Genomic DNA, 18580 nt, shown 5'->3' with positions numbered 1-18580 from the left:
AGTATGAAGAGCAGCTTGAATCTACTAATGTGGATTTCCATGACTGATATAAATCCAGTCAGGTGGGTAGAGCATCCAAAGATTATACTTCACTTTAACATAAACTGTTGTTTCTGTGTCTTGTACATTTTACTTAAAACGAACCTGTTCTTCTTTCAGTGATGTTACTCACACTGGCTAGTTTCCTATCGGCTAGTGCCGATACTTCATGTTAACAAGTAAAACATACGGTTTATTAAAACTACTCCCTAAAGTCAGTTGTTTCCAAAAAGTTACTCAAGTCAACGTAACTATGACTGACTCACCTGGTTGACCAACAAATTCTTGCACCTGATCTGTGAACCTCTGCAGCTCCTCCCTGGTTACCATGATTTGCTTCTCTGGTAAATGCTGTCCCATCAGTCTAAGTGGACCTCCACCTCCTGGCTCCACCCTCTCTCCACGTTCAGATGATGAATTGATCAGAGATTTGTTCAGATCGGCATGTTGTTCCAGATCCTATCCCTGATTGAAATTTCTCATGGTCTCCATGTTGCTGCTTGTTCTCTAACAAACATCTGAGGCCAGAAACACAACAGCTGGATTCTCTTTACTAATCATGTGGCTTCTGACAGCAGAGGCTTGTTCTGGATCTTATTTAGGGTTATCTGAATAAAGGGAGGATCATGATTACACTTTAGTGTTAATGTGCTGTTTTGCCTGTTTCATGCATGACCAGAGGATTTATGGTGAGCCCCCCTCTCTCCACCCTGGAATGTTCTCCTGCTGGATTACTGGGTTAAAGCTGCTGGACTGGCTTATCTAGAGCTTCTGGCTTCAACATGAGGTCTGCTGCTCTGTTCCTGCTGATGCTCTGCTGCTCCGTCGGTGAAGGCCGAGCGGAGGTCTCTGTTCCTGCAGACAGTGGCACCAGGACCGAAGCCCGCCCCCCCAGGGACCTGAGCGTCCTCTGGGAAGAGCTGCAGGGCCTGAAGCAGCTGGTCCTCAGTCTGAAGGGGGAGCAAGTGGAGCAACGACAAGAACTCCGGACTGTGGAGAGTCGGCTGAGGGACGGGGAGATGGAGCTGCAGAAGCAGAGCATGGATGAGCTGCAGGTGGCGCTAGACCTCCTGCTGACAGAGCAGACCTCTGGTCTGAGGAAGAAGGTGGAGGAGCTGGAAAAGCAGACCAAAGGTCAGACTTGTTGTTGTGTTTTCTGTTCATGTGCTTCATTAACCTTATCATCCTATTGGCTGATCATAGCCGTGATGAGCAGATGAAGGTGAGATCCATCAACCAGAATCCGTTCAGTTCAGTGTATTTAAGGCATAAAGGCAGTGAGTTCAGGTTCAATTCTATCCAAACCTTTTCCAAAACAAATAAAAAATAGTCTCAACTCAGCACAGCAACCTCTAAATCTCTGGTCCCGGTTCCACAAACAGCGTTCTGGTCCGCTGGGTTTTCTTTTGTCCGTGTAGAACATTCTAGAGCATCATGCTGCTTCCTGCTGACAAGCTGGATAGAGATGTTGATTTCATTTTCCAGCAGAACTTGGTATTGGCCCACACTGCCAAAAATACCAAAAGCTGCTTCAATGTCCATGGTGGTATTGTGATTGATTGGCCAGCAAACTGACCTTTAACCCCCATCTTCAAGAGGAAGATTATTGAGCTTTAGCTTTTTTTTTTCTTACAAAAACAAAACAACAAAACTTTCAGTTCAAACACTAAGAGACAAACCTCCAACTACCTGCAGCTGGAACTGCAGTGAAAAGTTGGTTTTCCACTCTACTGACTGAGTGAGGCTGAATAGAAATGCACACCGCACTTATCAGATTTTTATTTATGAACAGTTGTAAAGTCATCCTCCACCTTCTGTTTATTTAGCACATAAAATTGATCAAATACCTTATTCCATCAGAGTGGGTTGGTAAGATGACAAAATGTTTCAAACCTTTAAGGATCCGTCTCTCAGGCGTGGTGACCCTTGACCCCAGACAGCTCTGACATGTCCTGCCTCGTTTGTTTCTCTTAGCTGAGATATCAGAGCTTCGGGCCAGAATGAGCAGCAGTGAGAACTCAGTGGAGATCCTGAAGAAGAAGAACTCGGGTGAGTCCCAGGGAAAGCAGGAAGCTGCTGGTGTGTGTCTGTGCGGCGCTGAGTGGTTGGTGCTGCTGCCTCCACAGCTGTTGCGGCTGAGCTGCCGTTCCTGCAGACCAGACTGAGGGCCAGCGAGAGCAGCGTGGAGCAGCTGAGGAGGAAGGACGCAGGTCATCATCATCATCATCATCATCCTCTCATACACCTTTATTACTTCTTCTCTGGGTTCAGTGCAGAGCTCTACTGAAGTGCTCACACTCCCTGACCTCATCCACATTTCCTCATCTAATTAATACAAACACCTTTGTATTAATTAGGATTCTTTTGTGACAGACCGACACATACGACTGTGGAAGCAGAAAAAAAAGAAGAAGATAATTTAAAAACTGGAAAATCTAAAAGACGTGACGTGACTTGCGTTTCCAATAAACAGAATCGCGCAAATTGAAACTACAAAAGTGAATTTGCTTTCTGGCAACACAAGAATTTTGAAAAGAATCTCACGTTTTTTGATAACAGGTTTTTCGGTCACATTAAATTGACGTATTTTTCAAAACTGCAATGCAAACACTTTTTTCCCGCTTCACACAAGTCACGTGATCAACAACTGGACGTTACAACTGGCGAAAACGTCGAAGAAGACAACAGGAAGTTAAAAAAAGACAACAGGAAGTAGCCACAGATATGAATATGGAAGTAGCAGGAGGAGGACAGGCTGTTTTGTTACCAGAGCTCTGACAGCATCACTCAGTTAATAAAATGTGATGTGTCATTCTAAAGTGTTGAATCCATAACTCTTCTATAAAATCACGTTACAACTTCCTAGCCGTTCCCAAGTAGGCGGGGCTTGTGGCTCAAACGCCGACATTATTTCATTCCACTAGAAGCCCAGTGCAGAACTCCTGCATGACTGCAGTATTTTTGAAGATTCTGCCCAGATGATTTATGACGAACACAATGATTTGATTTTGTATTTGCAGTCCAGGAGGGAGAACAACTTTCTCTGCTCCTGCAGTAAATGCCTCCACAGTTTAGAACACAGCAGATTCACTTTTCACTCAAGGAAAGTTTAACTGGGCCAAATGAATATATCACAGCATTTCATTTATCGCTGTATAAATGTCAGCTCAAAACGACTTAATGACTTAAAGATTTAATTATACTTTATCAGTGAGGTCCACAGTATTGAATGACAAATTAAATCTTCCCAATGGGAACTCTTAGGTTTTTATTGCCACCACACAACCAGAATTAAATCAATTAAACTTAAATTTGAAGTTTTTAATATTAATAATTGCCACTTTGTCACCATTATTTTTTGTTAAGTAGACATTTGCCACATGTTCTGAGTTGGTCGGGCCTGTAGAATCTGATCCAGTGGATTCCCTCTGGACGCCTGCTGTCAGTAACCTGCGTTTTGCTGCTTTCAGTTCTGGCAGGCAGACTGTGCAACACGGAGAGTTTGATGGAGGACCTGATGGGGCAGATCTCAGGTCAGGCTGCTCCTCACACTCTTTGTAGTCTGCTTCATTCTTAGATTCAGTGGGACTTTCTGAACGTTTCATCACACAGAGCTCAGGGTGTTTGTGGATCTAGAAAACGTCGCTAGTCTGCATGTTTTCCTGAAGTCGTCTCAGTTCTGTCGCAGGAGTCTTGAATAATAAACTTCAGCTCAAAGTAAATTCTGAAGCCAAGTTCGATTTAGCAAAGGTTGTTTGAGCTTAATCTCAAACTAACAGCTGCAGGAACTACAGTAAAAGTATTCACACCCTCTGAGGTTTTTCACACTGCAGCCACGAGCTTCACTGTATTTCATCAGTGATGCTCTGAGCCTCTCTGCCAGCTTTAATCACCAGACTGAACGTTTGTTCGTTTTTCTTTGCAGAACGGATCAAGCTCGGTCAGTTTGGACGGAGGGCGTCTGTGAACATCGGTTTTTACATTTTGTTACAGATTCTCAGTTGGATTTAAGTTTGAACTTTGACTAGGCCATTTTAGCATGTCAGTATTCTTTGATCAGACTCAAAGAATGCCACGTCTGCTTTCTTATTTGTGAAGAAAATGTGAAAACCGTTTTTCTGTCACTTCACCAACTTTTATGAGCGACTTTGTGTTCGTCTATCACATGAAATCCCAGGAAAATATATTGAAGCTCATGACTGTAATGTGACAAAGTGTGAAAAGTGGAGCGTTTTATCATTGCGCTGTAACAGTTTGAATGGTCAGCAAGAGTAGAAAAGGAAAGCGTCTGGTCAGGAGTCACTACAAGCTTTTGTGTTCAAATGAAAAACATTGGTCAGGTTTCCTTCTCTCCCAGAGATCCAGGCCTGCAACACTTCAGCTGGGATGGATTCTGAAGTTCTGGTGCTGGACAGTCACCTGAACATCCACCTGGACCTGCTGAAGGCTGACATTGAAGGTAACTGTCAGCCTTCTGGGTCCAACATGTTGGAAGACATTATACTAAGAGCAGTAATGTACAGACTCAGATCAGCAGGTAAAGCTGCTGCAGCTGTTAGCAACACATGAACACAGCAGCAGCAATGAGCCCATAGTTACATCACATCCATGTTTCTGCAGTAAAGATCTGCCACCTTTTATTATTCAAAGCTCAACCATCTGTAGTGGGAAACTGGCATGTAGCTGAGACTGTGATGAAAACTTCAGATGATCCTGGAAGGCTAACATGCTAGCCAGAGCTATGCTACTGACCTCTAGACGACCTTTGACCCATTCCGGCTAAAAATCCAATATGCTTACAATAATTCAACTAGAACTGAATTGTTTGATTCATAATTAATTTTATTTGTGAAAACTAAAAAAAAAAAACAGATGCAAGGGCTTTTACTAATATCTTAAAGTAAGACATGAAATAAGACAAAACTTACTGAAAAGTAACTTTTTAGTAATATAAATATATTTGTTTTTAGCCAAAAAATTCTTGAATATAGATTAAAACATACTAGCTCCTCAGGTTGATGGTTTCACTTATAACAAGACATTTCTTCTGTTTAAACCAAGTTTAAATCTCCCACTGGAACTAGTACTTTAAAAGTCTATATCCAAGAGATATTGATGTACTGTCTGCTTTAACATCAACATTTCAGCTCCACTGGTTATTAGAAAAAGTTAGATGTTTTATCTGACTCTCTTCCTTTCCAGGTCAGATTCATGAGTTGGAAAACAAACTGACTGCCAGTCATGTGCGCCTGGAAGGCCTGAGTGCTGCTGCTGGTCAGACCATTCAACAACCAGTCACACGTTCTGATTCTTTTATTCTGCCCATTAACACCGAACTGAACTGTTTGCTGCAGAGCATCGCCTGAACGAAGCTGAGAGACAACAGGATGAACTCAGGCACCACAACACAGGTGAGCTGCACTTTGACCCATGTGAAGTCAGATGGGGCCCTAGAGGACCCGACCCACTGACCCAACACACAGGACATTACAGTAATCCACCCTGGGTTACTGCTGCCTTCAATGATCAGGTTTTATTTTGCGAGCTGCTGCAGTGGAAAAAGCTCGATTGAACTGATCTGCCAGTGGAGTTTGAGATCTGTGTCTGACGTTTGTAGTTAGTTAGTTAAATGAATTAAATAATGATGTTAGTAGTTTTGATTATAGCCGTAGATGTTCTTCAGTTTTTTTAAAACCTGAAACAGATGCAAAACATCCGTAAGCTAAATACAGGAAGGCAGTAATCAGGCTGGCTTTGGTTGATGATGTGCATTGGTTTAGATGTAAGAAGAACGTTTCAGGAAAGTATCTGTTTTAAAAGGAGGTTAATAAACTCTAGAATAAAGAAAAGTGAGTCAACAAAAGAGTCCAGTGGCAGCAATCTCCTGAGACGCTTCAAGGTCCAACGGCCTCGACAACGAAGAGACAAAAAGGAAACTATTTTTATTGTTTTTTTTAGAGTTGGAGAGCAGACTGGAATCCAGAGAAAAACAGCTGGAAGATCAGAAGACATTAAACACATGTATGATGTTTACTTTATTGAAAATGAAACTTATTTTAAAAACAAGTTGAAAAATTAAATATATAAGAAAAGGCTAATTTGTTCTGTAGACATGGAGACCAGACTGAGTTCTACTGAGGAACAACTGGACCAGTCAAAGAATCAGTCTGCAGGTACCATCATCAGGTCTTGGGTTTGGTTCTGTTCATCCTCAGTGAAATCATGAAATGAATGAATGAATGAATCCTGTTTAGTTCTGGAGGTCAGACTGAGAGTCAGTGAGAGACGACTGGAGGAGCAGGAAACAGGAAGCTCAGGTAACGTGAAACTTTTCTGTCGCTCATTTCAAACATAAATGACTGACTGCTGCTTCGTTCAGCTGACATCCTGGTCCAACTGAAATCCACCGAAGCTCAGCTGGTCCAGTTGCAGAACCACACAGCAGGTACTATAGTTAGTGCTTTAAATAAGTTTTGTATGGTCGTTAATAATCATTATGAGTCATTTATTATGTCCTGCTCAGTTCTGGAGGTCAGACTGAGAGTCAGTGAGAAGATCCTGGAAGACCTGAAGAAAGAAAACTCAGGTAACAATAAGGCCGACTGGATATTTACAACCATACGCTCTGACGTTTTATTAAGAATCCAACAAATGAATGGGATATTGATCAGACTGAGAGAGAACGGTTGACTGTTCCCTTTGTCAGATTTATGTCAGAAATGAAAATGCCCCAAATGACCTGAATGAAGCAAAAATATCTGTAAGCTTTTTGATAAATCTGCCAACATAAAAACAAATCTTACCATCGTTCCCCTGATGGAAGGAAATGTCAGATGATCTACTTTTATTTATCATGTCATGTTTGTGAGGTTTACATGGATTGGGATTCACAGAAACATTCAATCTGATTATGATTCAGAAGGCTCCGATGTGATAGATTATAAAATAATTATTGATGTAACATCGTCCTCCACCCACATTAACCTCATCACTGTTTAACAAACCGTGATGTTTAACAAACTGCCAACTAAAGACCAAAACATCACAATTATTTTCTTAGTTTTGCAAATCAGACTGAGGGTCATGGAGAGACACGCGTGTGAAGTTGAACATTTACCTTTAAATGTTTTATTTACAGAATGTAAAACTCAGACCAAGAGAACAGAGAAGAGCAGAAACACTGGAAAACTCCCAGATTATTGTTAACTGTCTCAGATTCCTAACATATCCTAAAATATAGCTAGAAATCTGTAAATTTGATTGAAAGAAACTAAATGATCCAATAACGGCTCCTTGAGGAACTCCCTGCTGATGGTTTGTGTTCAGAGTTGGTGAGTAAACTGAGAACCAGAGAGACGCAGCTGGAGGACCAGAAGACAACAAACACAAGTACTAGTAGATGCTTACTGAAATATTGGCAAATTAATCTGTTTCTTAAAAATGAATAAAATTGTTAAATCAAAAATCTGATCTGATCTGTAGACATGGAGACCAGACTGAGATCTACTGAGGGACAACTGGACCAATTAAAGAATCAGTCTGCAGGTACCATCATCAGGTCTTGGGTTTGGTTCTGTTCATCCTCAGTGAAATCATGAAATGAATGAATGAATGAATCCTGTTTAGTTCTGGAGGTCAGACTGAGAGTCAATGAGAGACGACTGGAGGAGCAGGAAACAGGAAGCTCAGGTAACGTGTTTTATGTCTTCTTCCTGTTCACATAAATTTGAAATAATAATAATTATTTAGCTGTAGCTCTTACAATTGTAGATAAAAATGATAAAGGTACATATTTCTGAAAAGTGAGCCAGGTCTTGACACAAGTTTGACTGTAGAATAAAACTGAATGATCCAACAGTGGCTCCTGGAGGAACTGCTTCCTAACAGTCAGTGTTCTGTCTAGAGGTGGAGAGCAGACTGAGGTCCAGAGAAAAACAGCTGGAAGATCAGAAGACAACAATCACAGGTACCACAGGACACTGAGCCACCTGAAGCACAATAAACATGGAAATGAAGTTGACATATTAAATCCATGAGTAAAATCTGATCTGTTCTGTAGACATGGAGACCAGACTGAGTTCTACTGAGGAACAAGTGGAGCAATTAAAGAATCAGTCTGCAGGTACCATCATCAGGACGCTGAGTGAAATAATGGCAAATGAAGATCATTAAAAGAAGCTTCATTAGTAAAAGCTGATTTGTTAAGCAGACATGGAGGCCCGACTTGGATCAACTGAGGCACAGCTGGAGCAGCTGGAGAATCACACAGCAGGTACCACCATCATCATCATCATCATCATCATCATCATCATCATCATCATCATCATCATCATCACCATCATCATCATCATCAGGGACTGAATTCATAGAGCACTTCTCCAGTTAATGGCAGCAGTTTCTCCTTTAGTGGCTCCATCTAGAGGAGAAAGTCTTCCAGTTCCAGTGCTAAATGTTCATTAGAATTTAAAGTTTGCTGATCTTTTAGGATGTGCTCTTGCATTATTTGTTGCCATTACCATTAAAAATGGTCTCAAAACAACAATATTATAGGTTATCGTCATAACTTCTGGGATTATTTGTCATCCAATAAAATGTATTATCGTGACAGGCCTCCTGACAGTTAATCACAGTTAAAGCTCAGCCAATAGCAGCCAAGGAGACAGACAGGTCAAACAGAGACAGACAGGTCAAACAGAGACAGACAGGTCAACTACATCAGCCCCCTTTCCCCCCGATTGAGCTCCTCAACTATCTTCTTAGTCACTCTAATTTTATTTTCAGTCCAGTTCTCCCAGATGGAGTCCAGACTAACTGATGGACTGAATAGAACAACAGGTCAGTCACATTTTTTACTAATCATTTGGTTTCAAATCATTCATTTCTCTCTCTGGTTGCTAACAGCATGCTAACACAACTGCATCAACGTGTTCCTTTAGATGAAGAATTAATTCACTCTGGCAGTTCAGTTCAGTCATGATCAGTTGAAATATTAATACAAAATAAATTTGAAAGGTACACAAACAAACAAATACAGGTGTCAAGGTTACAATATGAAATTAGTTATAGGTCTCCATTTTGTTTCTAAGGTCTCCATCTTGAGTCTCCGTCTTGAGGTTGTTTTTTCCATAGTGTAAACTTTTCTAATTCTCTCTCCACTGTGTAATACTGGGAGGCCGTGGCCTCAACCAATCAGATGTTATACATTTCTTCGCAATCAGAAGCAAAACTCTGACCAAGTATTTATTGTTTTTGTCGATCATGTCCGAGGTAATTATTCCTAAAATATAAACAGATGCATCCAGATCTAAATAAATAGCTAAAATATTTTTTTACATCTGTTTGCACCTCTTTCCAAAACTCGAAGAAATATACATGTTTTAATGGAAACTTTGTAGCCTTTTAAATAAAACAGGATGATCCAAAAAGGCTCCTTGTGTTCAGAGTTGGTGAACAGACTGAGAACCAGTGAGAAACAACTGAAAGAGCTGAAGTTTAGTAACTCAAGTAAGGTGCTACTGAGTTCTGCTGAAGGCAATTAAAAATGTCATCGTGTTAAATCCATGAATAAAATCTGATCTGTTCTGTAGACATGGAGACCAGACTGAGATCTACTGAGGAACAACTGGACCAGTCAAAGAATCAGTCTGCAGGTACCATCATCAGGTCTTGGGTTTGGTTCTGTTCATCCTCAGTGAAATCATGAAATGAATGAATGAATGAATCCTGTTTAGTTCTGGAGGTCAGACTGAGAGTCAGTGAGAGACGACTGGAGGAGCAGGAAACAGGAAGCTCAGGTAACAACTAGACTGGTAACATTTTTTTATGTCTTGTTCATGTTCAAATAAATTTGAAATAAAAATCACTCACAGGTAACTTTGCCAAGCGTAAATAAGGTTTTTAAATTCACATATTTCTGAAAAGTCTGACCAGAAATGGCTCCTGGAGGAACTGCTTCCTAACAGTCAGTTTTCTGTCTAGAGTTGGAGAGCAGACTGAGGTCCAGAGAAAAACAGCTGGAAGATCAGAAGACATTAAACACATGTATGATGTTTACTTTATTGAAAATGAAACTTATTTTAAAAACAAGTTGAAAAATTAAATATATAAGAAAAGGCTAATTTGTTCTGTAGACATGGAGACCAGACTGAGTTCTACTGAGGAACAACTGGACCAGTCAAAGAATCAGTCTGCAGGTACCATCATCAGGTCTTGGGTTTGGTTCTGTTCATCCTCAGTGAAATCATGAAATGAATGAATGAATGAATCCTGTTTAGTTCTGGAGGTCAGACTGAGAGTCAGTGAGAGACGACTGGAGGAGCAGGAAACAGGAAGCTCAGGTAACGTGAAACTTTTACATCGACTGAACATTTCTAATAACTTGTCATAACTAGAGCAGGTATGTTTTACCATCTGAACCAAGGAAACAAAACGTCTTGCTGCAGATCGGTTGTCTCAACATGTAAATGTTGTAGAAATTCTCCAGTCCAAACTGTCTGGTTGATGTAAAAATGACTCTTTTTTTTTTTTTTTGGCTTATCAGTTATTCTATAATGTTTCTAACAAACTTGTTAAAATAGATGATTAAAGCTGATGAGTTTAGTTTTAAATCAATATTATTGAATAACAATAATACTGAGTGGCTTTGCTACTAACAGTTACATGGTTCATCTATTCTGATGCTTTAAATTCTGTTTATTTCAACTCCATGTGTGATTTTCAGCTCAGTTCTCCTGGATGGAGTCCAGACTGACGGATGAACAGCGCAGAACTGCAGGTCAGTCACATTTTCACAAGTCATTTGATTAATAAATCAGTTCAATTGCTGTTTTTTTAAAAATGATCTTTGGGCTTTAAGTCACAGAAGTTTGCAGATTTATATTTCTTAATTATTTTCATTTTAAGACATTTGAGAAAACATTCTGTGGACTGATGAGACAAAGGTGGGACGTTTTGGAAGGTGTGTGTCCAGGAATCCTTAAAACGTATTTAAAAAGTCTCAAATTCAAGTATCTAAAATTCAGGCAATACATTTATTTTTAAAAAGTAAGTTTAATACGTTAACCACGGGTCTTAAATTTTGTCATGACACGAACATTTAATGGTTTATATTCTTTGTATTTTTTTTCCTGTGGGACTTTTCTATCAGGCAAAAGTTTGAGTCGCACTCAGATATCTTCATTGAGTCTACTGATAGTTAACCGCTAACTTGCCTTGCTAGCTAGTTAGCTTTTTTGCATCTATCATGGATAAGTGCAAACTTATCAGCAGTTGGTTGGCTGGATGAAGTTCTGTGGAGATCCAGGTCTTAAATTTCATTCATAATGGTCTTTAAAAGTCTTAAATTTGACTTGGTAAAACCTGGAGAAACCCAGTGTTTAGGACAGGGGTGTCCAAACTTTTTGCAAAGGGGGCCAGATTTGGTGTGTTAAAAATATAGGGGGGCCAACCTTGGCGGACGTTCTTTACATATGACAGCAATTAATTTAAATACATTTCAGCGAGCTGTTGTGTGTTTCACATTTGCTTTTTTATTTTAATTTCAGCCATCTTAAGCATATGTTTTGGTTCATTTGAAACATACATATCAAAATTCAATTGACATTGAAAATTGAAATTAAATATTCATTTAACTTCACTTTTTTAACACTTTAACTTTTTGTAACAGTTGAAGAGAAGTAATTGTACTCTTGGGTGCAAATTACATTTGAAACATAAAAAAAAATCTCAAAATGGGAGTTTAATATTTACAGAATTTTTAAACACAATAACAGAGAAATTGTCATATCAACAAGTGCAGGGCTCATTTAAAATATGACAGTAACTATAAATGTTGATTGGCACACCTCTCTCTCGCTTGGCGACCCGGGGACAGGATGCGCGGTGATGATGTGCGCACTAGCGGTGTAGCTAGTGCGTACCTTACAGTCCAACCCTACATGCTTTCACTCCAGAATAATAAACAATAAACATAACCCCCCAGACTTCGGTTTTTCAGACTTAGGTCAATGAAAAATGATGACTTGTCCGCATTAGTGTGATGGGTGAAACTGAGATCTGGATTGCAGGACAAAGGCCAGGTCTGGCTCAATGGCAGTAGTATTGATGCGCAAGATGTCTTGTAAGTGAGAGTCCGATAGCCGTGTCCTCACATGGCTCTTATTTAATTTCATAACCGAGAATGTCTTCTCACACAAATACGTCGACCCAAACAAGCTTAGCATTTTCTTACCAAATGCTCGAATCTCTGGAAACCTGTCCTTATTCAGCTGTCGGTAAAAGTTGGCGAGAGTAAGCTGCTGGTGCTGACCGCGGATCTCACACTGCAGCTCAATGACCTCCAACTGCAAATAGTCTGGAACATCATCTGTGTCCACGGAGAAAGGTGAGGAAAAAAGAGTGATCTCCTTCTCGATTGCTGCAAAGTCCCGAAAGCGTTGTTTAAACTCTTCAGCCAGAGATGAAATATCTGACGCGTACCTCCTTGTTTGCACTGCGACATCGCTCTGTGGGAATCTGGCCATGATTTCTTGCAGCGCTGGAAAGTGCGCAGTGCTGGGCTGGGTCGACAACAGGTGTCTTTCAAACAGTTGCAGCTTGATTCCAAAGGCTTTGACATGTGAATATAGTTGGCTTATGACTGCATCTGGTCCTTGGAGACTGGTGTTGAGGACATTAAGATGCTTTGTAATGTCAACTAGAAACCCCAAATCAGCCAGCCAAATAGGGTCACTTAGTTCTCCCATAGGTTGTCCTTTTTCAGCCAAAAACTCACCGATTTCTTGCCTAAGTGAGTAGAAGCGTGACAGTGCAGAACCCCGACTGAGCCATCTCACGTCATTATGATAGACAACATCTCCATATTCCGCATGAATCTCGCTGAGAAACTGTTGGAACTGACGGTGGCATAGCGCTCTGGAGCGGATATAATTAATTGACTTTATCACCGGTCCCATAACATGTTCGTATTGGAGATGTTTAGCACACAGAACTTGCTGATGAATGATGCAATGGAGTTTTACAGCTTTCCCTCCTTCTTCACTTACTTTGTTACTTATTAGTGTTGCTAATCCGCTTTGTTTGCCAGTCATCGATGGCGCGCCATCGGTAATTATCCCAGAAATTTTATTCCACGGGAGTTTCATGTTATCCACGGCAGCGCAAACAGAAGAGAATAAATCTGTTCCTCTTGTTTGGTTTTTCAGGCTCTGTAGGTCAAGTAGTTCTTCAGTAATATTCATTTCGTTGTCCACTCCTCTCAAAAAAATAAGTAACTGAGCAGTGTCAGAGGCGTCTGTGCTTTCGTCGCAAGCTAGTGAAAAAAGTCAAACTCCTTTCCTCTGATTCCCAATTGTCTTTTGATATCCGATGACACTTCTTCAATCCTGCGCGCCACAGTGTTACGTGCCAGGCAGACTTTGGCAAACTCTTGCTGCTTCTCAGGACAGATATTTTTTACCATTGTCATCACATAGTCTTTGATAAATTCACCCTCGGTGAAAGGTTTGCAATGCTTTGCGATCAGCGCTGCTACCTCGTAACTAGCCTTTGTAGCATTCTCGTTTGACTCTCGAGCTTTTGTAAAATATTGCTGCTGTGAGATTAAGCTAGCTTCAAGGTGTTTCAGTTTCTCGCTGCGTTCATTACCTGTGATCTTGTCATATGCCTCAGCATGTTTTGTTTGATAATGTCGCTTCACATTGAACTCTTTAAAAACAGCCACTGTCTCTTTACAAATGAGGCAGACACAGTTGTTACGTATTTCAATGAAGAAATAGTCCAATTTCCACCCATCCTTGAACCGTCGGCCCTCGCAGTCAACTTTCCTCCTTTTGCTAATTGCCGCCATTTTAGAAAATTGGGGGGCCTCACATACTAATTTGCTGTTCCTATTTCAGCCTCTAGATGTCAGCACTTAGAACACGCAAGTAACAGCGCTGCTGCCCAATGTATTACACGCGGGCCAGGCGTTATTGATTCTATGACGGAGGCTGCGGGCCTGATGAAAATTGACCACGGGCCGCATTTGGCCCCCGGGCCGGACTTTGGACATGTCTGGTTTAGGATATTAACGGGTTGAAAAATGAAACCGGTGTGATTCTAAACATTATTACACTTTTTAATGAGTGAGATTATAGTAATATTGATTTATAATAAATTATTTTTCAGAGTTTGAAACCCAGCTGTCAGCTGTGACTTTCAGACTGAACGTGACTAAGGAGCTTCTGGATGATCTGAAGAAACAAAGCCTAGGTGACGGATAATTACAGATGTTTTTTTTAGCAGTTTTTTTTATGCCCATTGTGCCTGGATGAACAGTTTTGTGTTTTATATGTCAGCTGGAGCAGCTGAACTGGCTTCACTTTCAGAGAGGCTGACTGCAGCTCAGGGGAACACAGAAGGTAAATTCTCCTGAGACATTCTGGGCGCCTGACATTCAGAAACAATGAAAAAATAATGAAGATGTTTCATCTAAGCTACCGATCAGACTGAAGACAGAACGATTAAACTCTTCAGCTCTGACGACATCACAGAACCAAACATGGAGAAGCAGCATTCAGCTTCTAAGCACCTCAAACTGGGACAAACTTCCAGAAAACTGAAAACTAGCTGAAACACCGAGTTCCTTTAAATCCGGGTTAAAAACGTACCAGTTTAGAGCTGAACCATTTGAACTGTAATAACTGGAATATCGACCGACCAACATATGTGATGTGTGTTAACACATGACAAAATGTAAAATCTGCTATTGGTTTTCACAACTCCTGACAATATGGTGTTAATGATGTGAAGCACTTGAACGGCCATGTTGTTTGACATGTGCTGTACAAATAAACTTGATTGATCGATTGATCACCGAGGCTCCAACATGTTTCTTCCAGATGAGGTGAAGGTGGCTTTTTCAGCCGGTCTGACTGATTCAGGAATAGTCGGTCCATTTGATGAAGAAACTACTCTGATCTTCTCCAAAACCATCACCAACGTTGGCCGAGGATACAACAGCTCTGCAGGTAGCAGGAGGGCCGTCTCTGTAAACGCTCTGTCTGTCTGTCTGTCTGTCTGCAGGGCAGTGAACTGATGAATGAATGTTGCTGCTGCTGCAGGTGTTTTCACCGCTCCAGTCACGGGACTTTATTTCTTCAGCTTCACGGCTGCAGATTACTTGAAGGGTTACATGGGCCTGTACCTGTACAGGAACGAGCAGCAAGTCACCTTCAGCCTGGACCTGAATGACCATGGAGGATACGCCTCCATGACCAGTGCAGTGGCTCTGCAGCTGGATCGGGGCGATCGGGTTCGCCTCGCTCTGCCAGCCAGCTATCGGCTCTATGACGACTCCAGAAACTTCAGCGTGTTCTCAGGTTTCCTGCTGTTCCCGGTCTGACCCGGCTACATCAGGAGCAACATGGAGTCTTCACTCAGACTGAAATAAAAGTAGATTTTTTGGTCAGTGGAAAGGATTCTGTGGTTCCATTTTGAACAAACTCAACTCTAACTATCTTGACGAGTATAAGTACACATTTCATTCAGGTTGGGTATGTGTATTTTTTGTGGTCTGTCTCTTGTCTGTGTATGATCTGTTCCCAACCTGTATGTCTGTCCATACAGGTTGGGAACAGATCCGGTTATGGTTGGATCAAACCTGGGGAACAATAAAAGAAGTGGAATATCACATCTATCTCCCTCAAATCAACAGAAAAATCAAGTCGTTAGGAGAGAAAATGTAAAAAAACAAAATAAAAAAAGGACAGCATTTGATTCTGACATTTTAATAAAGTCACCTTAGCGCTGGGTTGGACTCTCTAGTCCAGTACTTGACTGGTTTGAATCTTACCTGTTAACCTCTTTATGTCAACAGATAACGTCTCATGGCAAAGGACAGGAAATCACATATGGGGACCTTAAGGTTCAATCTTGGGACCCCTACTATTTATTATCTATATGCTCCAGCTAGCTCAAACACAAGTAACCATAACTAGGCAGATGATCCACAACTCTCCATTATGATGTCACCAGGTGACTCTAAACCAGGGTGCTCCAGTCCAGTCCTGGAGAGCTGCCGTCCTACAACTTTTAGATGCAGCCTTACTCCAACAGACCAGGATCAGCTCTGAACAGGCCTGCTAACGAGCCATTCATTTGATTCAGGTGTGTTGGAGCAGGGATGCATCTGAAAGTTGCAGGACTGTTGCTCTGGAGGACTGGACTTGAGGACCCCTCAAAGCCCATCCAATCACTGAACAGATGCTTAGAATCAATCAATGGTTTGTTTTTCATTGACATTGTTTTTCTTCCTTAATAACAAAAAACACCTTCATTTAAAACTGCATTTTGTTTATTTGTATTGTCTTGATGGGTTGCACAGTGGTACAGTTGGTAGCATTGATGCCTTCTAGCAAGAAGGTCCTGGGTTCGATTCCCGGCCCGGGGTCTTTCTGCACGGAGTTTGCATGTTCTCCCTGTGCATGGTGGGTTTTCCCTGGGTTCTCCAACTTCCTCCCACTGTCCAAAAACATGACTGCCAGGTTAATTGGTCTCTCTAAATTCTCCTTAGGTGTGAGTGTGTGTGAATGTATTGGGATGGATAGATAGTTAGACAGATAGATATGGATGGATAATTTTTTTTGTACATTTATGTTAGTCGCCATATAGAGACGTAATAAAATTCAGATGCTTTGAGTCGCCAGTAAGCGCTTTGCTCTCCTCCCACAGAGCGTCCTTCTCAGTTTTTTGCCGGGTGACTGTTAAGGAGTTTGTCCATGGACAAACAGCAAATAGGATGGGGCGTGCTGTGGTGGCGCAGCATGCCCCACGTTTGGAGGCCTTAGTCCTCAACGTGGACGTTGCGGGTTCGACTCCCGGTCCCGACGACCTTTGCCGCATGTCTTCCCCCCTCTCCTCACCCTCCTTCCTGTCTGTCTACTGTGGAAAAAATACGAGCCACTAGTGCCGCAAAAACTCTTCGGAAAAAAAAAAAAGGAATAAAAAAAAGAAGCAAATAGGAGCTTTGCTACTTTTTTCTACAGCAAAATTAATAAACAAAGAAAGAAACAAAAGTTGTTCAATTACTTTTGCTTGATTTGAAAAATATGCACAATTTGATGAATCCCTTTTTTTATTGTGAAACCAACTTTTTTTTATTCCAGTTTAACGGTAAAGTTAAATCTTATTTTAATAATAAAAAACTGTTTTAAATAATCTATTACCATATTTACTCTCTCGTTACTTTTACTACATTTTGTCTGTGACTTCCAAACTGAGAAAGGGGAAGTAAAAGAAAGTAAAACAGACTGAAGCCATTTCTGAAAAACCCAGAATATCACTGCAACATTAAGATTTGATTCATTTGAAATAAATACATAAAAAAAGTTCTTTAACTGTTGACAAGATGTTTGAAACATAAACATCTTCATACCTGACAATTGGAGATTAAAAACTTATTTCTGATAGGAAATGACAACAGCATCTCAAAAGATAATGTAAGAATTTCAAAGTAACTAAACTACTTATAACATTCCTCAATAATCAATAAAAAAAATATTGACTGACTTTAAAGCAGTCAAACCTTTTTAAATCTATTTTTATTTCTGATTAGCTCTTTCTATGTTTCCTCACGTAGCAGAAGCTCCACGTCTTCTTACTAATTTATAAGATCAAAGGGATTCCTTCAAAACATGTATTTTACATAACAGCATAAAATCTTTTTGTAACTTCAGTATTCTAATGTATATTAGTTTTATTTGAAATAAATCTATTTTGTTTGTCTTTTGTGTCGTTTTGATTTGAAACCCCAGTAATTATTGACTTAACATTTAAATCTATTTATTTAGTAAATAACACAAAGAAATTCTGGTCGTTTCTTCTTCTCTGGCTTTACAAACCAGAGAAGAAACGAGCAAAAAAAAAAAACATTTCTACTTTTCATATCCATTTTTCTTTTAAATTACCAAAATTTGACATTTTAAAATAGTTTTTACTAAAAAGCTCCACCGCTTTCTGGGTTTTTCATAGATCATGTAAAGGAATATTTTTGGAGAATCTCAACAGAAACCGGAGACATTTCAGCAGAATTAAAGCAGACTTTGAATCTTCAGCTAGCATGCAGCGTTAGCAGAGCGGCACGTCACACAGCCATGCAACCGCAGCAACAAAGCTGCAACAACACACTGCTGCAACTCCTACACACTCAGGGCAAAGCAGCGCGGGCCTGACGCTACATGGGAAGCGGTGTGTGTGTGTGTGTGTGTGTGTGTGTGTGGGTGTGTGTGTGCGTGTGTGTGTGTGTGTGTGGGTGTGTGTGTGTGGGTGTGTGTGTTGGGGGGCAGCAGGTATAAGCTCACCTTGAGCCCTCAAGTCTCCCGTTTCTCTCAAACTCGGTTGAGACTCTGAGGCGCCGTGAGAAAATTCACACAGGGAGTCAGAGGAGAAGAAAACAACAAAACAGATTGTGGATTGTGCACAACACAAATCATTTCTCATCAATTTCAGTGAATGGAAGAGAAAAGAAAAGAGAAATAAAGTGTGTGACGGAATACGTTAGCGA

General features: G+C 40.7%; 2 protein-coding genes across 5 annotated transcripts in view; both read left to right on the top strand.

The window, feature by feature from the left end:
- The window catches only part of LOC116708618 (MAP/microtubule affinity-regulating kinase 3-like), a gene marked incomplete at its 5' end in the record, with an annotated part of 485947 nt that overhangs the window by 213084 nt on the left and 254283 nt on the right, over positions 1 to 18580 (top strand). The window lies entirely within an intron of this gene.
- On the top strand, positions 4220 to 15490 carry LOC116708602 (spindle pole body component 110-like). 4 transcript variants are annotated; one of them, XM_032546511.1, is made up of 23 exons: positions 6002 to 6060; positions 6150 to 6212; positions 6294 to 6356; positions 6419 to 6484; positions 6563 to 6625; positions 7366 to 7428; positions 7522 to 7584; positions 7666 to 7728; positions 7943 to 8005; positions 8099 to 8161; positions 8249 to 8311; positions 8821 to 8874; positions 9481 to 9543; positions 9627 to 9689; positions 9771 to 9833; positions 10018 to 10080; positions 10170 to 10232; positions 10314 to 10376; positions 10760 to 10813; positions 14206 to 14289; positions 14376 to 14438; positions 14919 to 15047; positions 15141 to 15490. In XM_032546511.1, the coding sequence occupies exons 2-23, from the start codon at positions 6152 to 6154 to the stop codon at positions 15419 to 15421; spliced, it is 1674 nt and encodes a 557-aa protein (XP_032402402.1). In that variant the 5' UTR covers positions 6002 to 6060; positions 6150 to 6151; the 3' UTR covers positions 15422 to 15490. The 4 variants fall into 4 exon arrangements, with proteins under 4 accessions (XP_032402403.1, XP_032402402.1, XP_032402404.1 ...); XM_032546513.1 differs by lacking the exons at positions 8249 to 8311; positions 8821 to 8874; positions 9481 to 9543; positions 9627 to 9689; XM_032546512.1 differs by lacking the exons at positions 6002 to 6060; positions 6150 to 6212; positions 6294 to 6356; ... (3 more) ...; positions 7522 to 7584; positions 7666 to 7728 and adding exons at positions 4220 to 4498; positions 5242 to 5313; positions 5394 to 5450.

This window comes from Xiphophorus hellerii, chromosome 19 (genome assembly GCF_003331165.1).
Source record: "Xiphophorus hellerii strain 12219 chromosome 19, Xiphophorus_hellerii-4.1, whole genome shotgun sequence".
Lineage (NCBI taxonomy): Eukaryota > Metazoa > Chordata > Actinopteri > Cyprinodontiformes > Poeciliidae > Xiphophorus > Xiphophorus hellerii.
The sequence above is the reverse complement of the archived record's forward strand: the minus strand, read 5'-3'. Positions and strand labels throughout refer to the sequence as shown.